This window comes from Nansenia antarctica, assembly GCF_963989245.1.
Source record: "Nansenia antarctica genome assembly, chromosome: 15".
Taxonomy (NCBI): Eukaryota; Metazoa; Chordata; class Actinopteri; order Argentiniformes; family Microstomatidae; genus Nansenia; species Nansenia antarctica.
In genome coordinates, this window is record NC_137685.1 from 9,853,354 (window position 1) to 9,859,353 (window position 6,000).

A 6,000-nucleotide genomic window follows, 5' to 3' on the forward strand; every position below is an offset into this window, starting at 1 on the left:
CTCTATTCACAGAGGAACTAGCCTCTATTCACAGAGGAACTAGCCTCTATTCACAGAGGAACTAGCCTCTATTCACAGAGGAACTAGCCTCTATTCACAGAGGAACTAGCCTCTATTCACAGAGGAACTAGCCTCTATTCACAGAGGAACTAGCCTCTATTCACAGTGGAACTAGCCTCTATTCACAGAGGAACAAGCCTCTATTCACAGAGGAACTAGCCTCTATTCACAGAGGAACTAGCCTCTCTTCACAGTGGAACTAGCCTCTATTCACAGAGGAACAAGCCTCTATTCACAGAGGAACAAGCCTCTATTCACAGAGGAACAAGCCTCTATTCACAGTGGAACTAGCCTCTATTCACAGTGGAACTAGCCTCTATTCACAGAGGAACTAGCCTCTATTCACAGTGGAACTAGCCTCTATTCACAGTGGAACTAGCCTCTATTCACAGAGGAACTAGCCTCTATTCACAGTGGAACTAGCCTCTATTCACAGAGGAACTAGCCTCTATTCACAGTGGAACTAGCCTCTATTCACAGTGGAACTAGCCTCTATTCACAGTGGAACAAGCCTCTATTCACAGTGGAACTAGCCTCTATTCACAGGCGAAGCATCTCAGACACAACGCCTGTTATCCTTATATTGCCATTCTGAGGTAGAGACCAAAATAAGTGACCCAATGTGATTGGATCGCCCTCGAACCACGAGAACGTCATTCTATCGCGGGCTGAGATAGCTCCTCCCTCGCGACCCACACTGCTGTTTCTCATTTTCTTCCTAGAGTTGTTTACGTGGAGCTAGCTAATTAGATATAGCTATATTAGCAATATTATATTATATTAGCAACAGTTTAAAAACAAAAAGCTTGTTTGAAATGTTACATTCATCTAAAAACAAATCTGAACCCAGAAAAAATATCATTTTGAACACCAACAGCCACCCACTTCTGACGACTCAGTAGCCAATGAACAAGTTCTGTTTGACAGACTCTAGAGTGTGGAGCATGCAGAGTGCAGGAGGAGACTAGGTTGGAGCTAAACCTTCTTAACCAATTAGCCAATCAGTGTCTTCAGGTTTCTTAGGAGTGACACGGGATACAACCGTGGGAAAGAGCTTGTTGTGCTTAGACTTGACTCAATATATGTGTGTGTGTGTGTGTGTGTGTGTGTGTGTGTGTGTGTGTGTCTGCTACGACTGGTGAATTGATGATTCACTTGCTTAGTCAAATGTATTGATTGTAAAGTCGCTTTGGAATAAGGCGTCTGCTAAATGCCAAAAAAGTCAATGTAAAATGTGTGTCTGTGTGTGTGTGTGTGTGTGTGTTTGTCTGTGTGTGTGTTTACTTTAAGGTTTGGGAGTGTCCAAAGAAAACATTTGAACAGCATTAAGGACAAATGCCAGACCCAGACCATAAGCTATTCTTTACTGACTTCCTCCCATCTCAACCTCAACTTTATAAAGCTACGGATGAGAGACACAAGGCCATCATTTAAAGGAGGAAATGTGCATTTCAGATGTGCACACACATAACTTACTACTATCTAGGCCGACACATACAGGCTGTTGACAGGCGGACTAGCTGGCAGCCGCAGAGACTGTATTCCTCTTTCCGTGGGTGTTCATGCTGAGGTGTTCGTGTCCTAGCCCCTCCCTAGGCTACCTGGCTACGCAGCTGTTTATAGAACTAAGGTTTACCTTGAATACATCTCAGACCGTACAACAGGTTTCTCTAGGCAATGTCAGTACAATATGAACATTTAATCCAGTGACTGCACCTTGTATGATCGATGACATCTCTATCAGGCCAGACATGCACCAAGTAGGACGATCCCCCATTTGTGTGAAGAAATGTGTGAGTGAGTGGTCTACCAATGCAATGATCATTGAATTAGCTACCTGAGTTGGAGTCTGGGAATGACAGGTAGCATATACTGGTTTTCTGCAACAAGAAATAAGAAGAAAGCACGTTTTACTTGACTGTGTTACTTCAGGTGACTAGATGAATAGATAATTCTCTGACATTAACCAACATTACAACTAATAGCTTACCTCCTTTTCTGTCAGTTTGGAATGGTGTGGGTAGATCACCTGCAGCAGGTAGAGACCGAAACACAGAGAGAGGTTCTAAACTCATCATGGGGAAATGCAGGTGAAAATACCTAAACCTGGCTTCCAGGTTACCGGTATGTCCGTGCCAAGCAACGGTCTCTCTACTAGTGTGTTGATCACAACAATAACAACAAGACACTGAATACAAACTTAGCCAGCTACACTTCACACACACCAAGTACTAACCAGGCCGTTAGCATATCATGACGTTAGAATTATAAGGTAATTTTTTTCAAAATTGAGTTTTTTTACATAATCTGATCAATTAGGTGTTTATTAATGCCTGTGTGGTGTTGTTTTTTTAAATGTTGACATTTCCGAGTTAGTAATTCATAACATACAAAGGTTCCATCTCACAAAACATAATGGAATGTAAACACTTTGACGCTCAATATCTCTGAACTGCCCTAAAGGAATGATAAGCTCCGTTTAGGGCAGTTCAGAGATATTGAGCGTCAAAGTTTTGACATTCCATTAATATTATGTTCTGTGAGATGGAACCTTTGTATTTTATGAATTACTAACTCGGAAATGTCAACATTTTAAAAAAATAACACCACACAGGCATTAATAAACACCTAATGGATCAGATTATGTAAAAAACTCAATTTTGACCAAAAATGTTGACAAAAAATATGTTAGCAAGATAAGCCAGTACAACCAACCCACCCATGCCCACCGTGCTTACCTCTACCGCCTGGCCCAGTTCCAGATCGAACCCGACCACACAGATGCAGTGGAGCCAGGCAGAGAACCGGTCCCACGGTAACAGAACCGGGCCAGACCCCTGCTCCTGGGCCCCGGGCAGCCCGGCGGGGAACGTCATCTCCTCGGCCGGGGAGAGGCTGACATCCCCCTGCTCCTCCAGTTCCTCCGAGGGCTCCTCGATTTGCTCTATGTCTATTCCCCCACTGACTTGCAAAGCCATAACAAGAATCTGTGACAACGGACAGATAAAAGTGCTTTTTTACGACAACTTTTTGGACGTCCGGACACTTTGTCCAACGTCCCCTGGCTGCAAAACACAAACAAAACAGATGCCACGGATGGACAGATAGCCTGTTACGAGCTAGTTCGGTAGCATAGAACGTAGCCGTTACTGCGTCATTACGCACGGAGAGACGTAGTCCTGTAGTCCTGTGGGTGCCTCTGGGAAATGTAGTGCAAGGGCCTCCACAAACAAAATCGATGCCACGGATGGACAGATAGCGGTTACGAGCTAGTTCGTTAGCATAGAACGTAGCCGTTACTGCGTCATTACGCACGGAGAGACGTAGTCCTGTAGTCCTGTTGGTGCCTCTGGGAAATGCAGTGCAGGGGCCTCTCTTTCCCACCGGTGTCAAATAACCGAATGGGGGTGCGTGTTAATGTAGTTCGTTAGCATAGAACGTAGCCGTTACTGCGTCATTACGCACGGAGAGACGTAGTCCTGTAGTCCTGTGGTTCCCTCTGGGAAATGCAGTGCAGAGGGCCTCCTCTCTCTAATCGTCTCTTTCCCCACCCGGTGTCAAAGAACCGAACAGTAACAAAATGACTGGTGGGCAATATCTTCAATATTGCCTGTAATAATTCCGCATGCCCAGTATTTTCAAGTCCGATTAAGGAGAGGAGACGAGGGGATAAAGTTACTTTGGAGGAGTAAAGATGCTGAGTAGCCTATTACAGCTCCGTGATGTGTGTTGTAGGAATGGAATGGACTTTATTTGTCATTGCTACAGTACAGGTACCAAACAACGAAATTTAGGAGGGGTGGCTCCCCTGGTGTTAGGAAAGGGAAAAAAAAGTTTTTATTTTATTTTAGAAAAAGCATAAAATCACAAGAAGGTAAGGAGCTGGTTTACATCAATAAAGGCTATGTACACAATCCACTGTACTATACTGCACAGATAGTCAACTAGGGTTGTCATATTGCACAAAAGTATTTTTTCACGTTATTTTAAAGTGTCACAGTTTGCAGGCTTGAAATGTACATGTTTGTGCCTCAGCACTAGCTGCCATACAATCCGTCCGGACTGTCCTGGGCCCAGAACTTAGGCCTTTGCTGTGTTCAGGGTCTTGACGGCCCTGTGGTAGAAGCAGTTCTTCAGTCTGTTTGTCTTAGCGGCCGGGGTCCTGTACCTCCTGTTCGAGGGCAGCCTGATAAAGTGTACGTGCCCAGGGTGGGTCGGGTCCCTGGAGATCCCTGGAGATCTCTTGTATTGACATAAACTAATCAAATACAATAGAATAGATATTTGTATTTGTCTATCTTTCACCTCAGAAACGTGTCTGCTCACCCCCCAGACAACTCACAGACATATACCAAGTGGCTTAGTCGACATGTAGGCTAAACTGTTGGAATTTATTACATTTCGAAACAGATTGAGTTAATACGGACACTAAAAGTAAATGACTACACAGACACACGTTGTATTATTGAAATGCACAGGTTCTGTGCATGATCACAATTTAGTGACAAAGCCTTTAATTCCCCTAATAGCCACAACAATACAAGGCAATAAGATTACCCGGCCGGTTCCAAGACATTATTAAAACCTCAGCCATGCAGCTAACCCCATGTTGCATGACTGTGACAGCTGTTGTCCCCGGGGGTCTCGGGAGGGTTGGGGACTTGGGGTGGTAATATGAACTGAATGTATCTGGCCCTGCAGTCCCTCCCTCCCTACTTGAAGTATCATTGATGGGGGAGACAAGTACCCAGTCCTCAAATCACATTAGCTGTGTTTCTATATCTCTTTGAAGTGCTCCTACATATAGTTCATGTTAGGGGTCTATGTTTAAGCTCCAAACTAAACACCAATGCTGGGTCATTTTTTTAATACGATGCCTTTTCCGTCCCCAGTACTAAATCATGTTGTATTTTGTCTAAATTTGGACAAATACTAATTCCATTAGGTTTTTCATCTATAGTCAATTGTTATTTATTATGAATACAATGATATGGGCTTCTAAGTTGTTGTTTTCTACATTTTAAAAGCTTTGGTTAAAGATGTAAATTAGATTTTGCATGGGATTTGGGATGTCCCCAGTGTTGTTCATTCAACTTCAATCCAAAAAATAACTATTAAAAACATATACATTTCCAAATATGTTATTATTATTTCATTTTCCTGATCAATATCTATTGAAATCAAATATAGTTTTTATCAACAAAAAAAATTTGTGCCAAAAATTAAGGTTTTTCTTACAATATTGCTTGTCCCTGCGATCACTGTCCACCCTGTTATGCTGTGTTAATGTCCCTTTTAAAAGAAAACCATATTTCTCAATCACATCACTCTCATGAGGTGACATTACATCAGTGGAGGGGATTTTGACTTGATGACAAGCGTACAGATGGGATGTCATAATCATTACCCCCTCCCCTCCCTAACCCATGTCTGGTTATTCCATCAGTTGTCTCCAAATTATGAATGACAACAAACAAACATAAACCAAATAGTTTAGTCTTTAGATGGGTGGTGTTATGTAACACCATTGAGTAGTAAACTCATTAGATTCTGATTCTGAGTCAGATTAAATGTAACTGTCATTGGCAATGGCAGTACAAGTACAGAGATTACGCATGATAATACGAGTCTTAATCCAACACAAACCAACAGGTATAAACCAACAGGTAGCCTATAATCCATTTGGAAATGTCTATTGAGCTTAGAATGATAAGGTTCTATCTCCGTTTAGGGCAGTTCAGAGATATTGAGCGTCAAAATTTTGACATTCCATTATGTTTGGTGAGATGGAACCTTTGTATTTTATGAATTACTAACTCAAAAATGTCAACATAAAAAAAAAAAAAAACACACAGGCATTAATAAACACCTAATGGATCAGATTATGTAAAAAAACTCAGTTTTGACCAGAAATGGAGATAGAACCTTATAATTCTAACG

The 6,000-nt window shown here is 42.2% G+C and overlaps 1 protein-coding gene across 2 annotated transcripts in view; it reads right to left on the reverse strand.

Moving 5' to 3' along the window:
- Window positions 1-3,051, reverse strand: part of dennd6a (DENN/MADD domain containing 6A) — a 42,635-nt gene extending 39,584 nt beyond the window's left edge. For both annotated transcript variants that reach the window (XR_013937801.1, XM_080545667.1), the window contains exons 1-3: window positions 2,799-3,051; window positions 2,051-2,089; window positions 1,898-1,940 (exon numbers count right to left, since the gene is read on the reverse strand). Coding sequence is in view for 1 of the 2 variants with exons in the window: in XM_080545667.1 (XP_080401793.1) it covers window positions 1,898-1,940; window positions 2,051-2,089; window positions 2,799-3,038 (322 nt within the window). In the remaining variant the exon portion in view is untranslated. The remainder of the gene's footprint in view (window positions 1-1,897; window positions 1,941-2,050; window positions 2,090-2,798) is intronic.
- Between the last annotated feature and the right edge of the window lie 2,949 nt (window positions 3,052-6,000).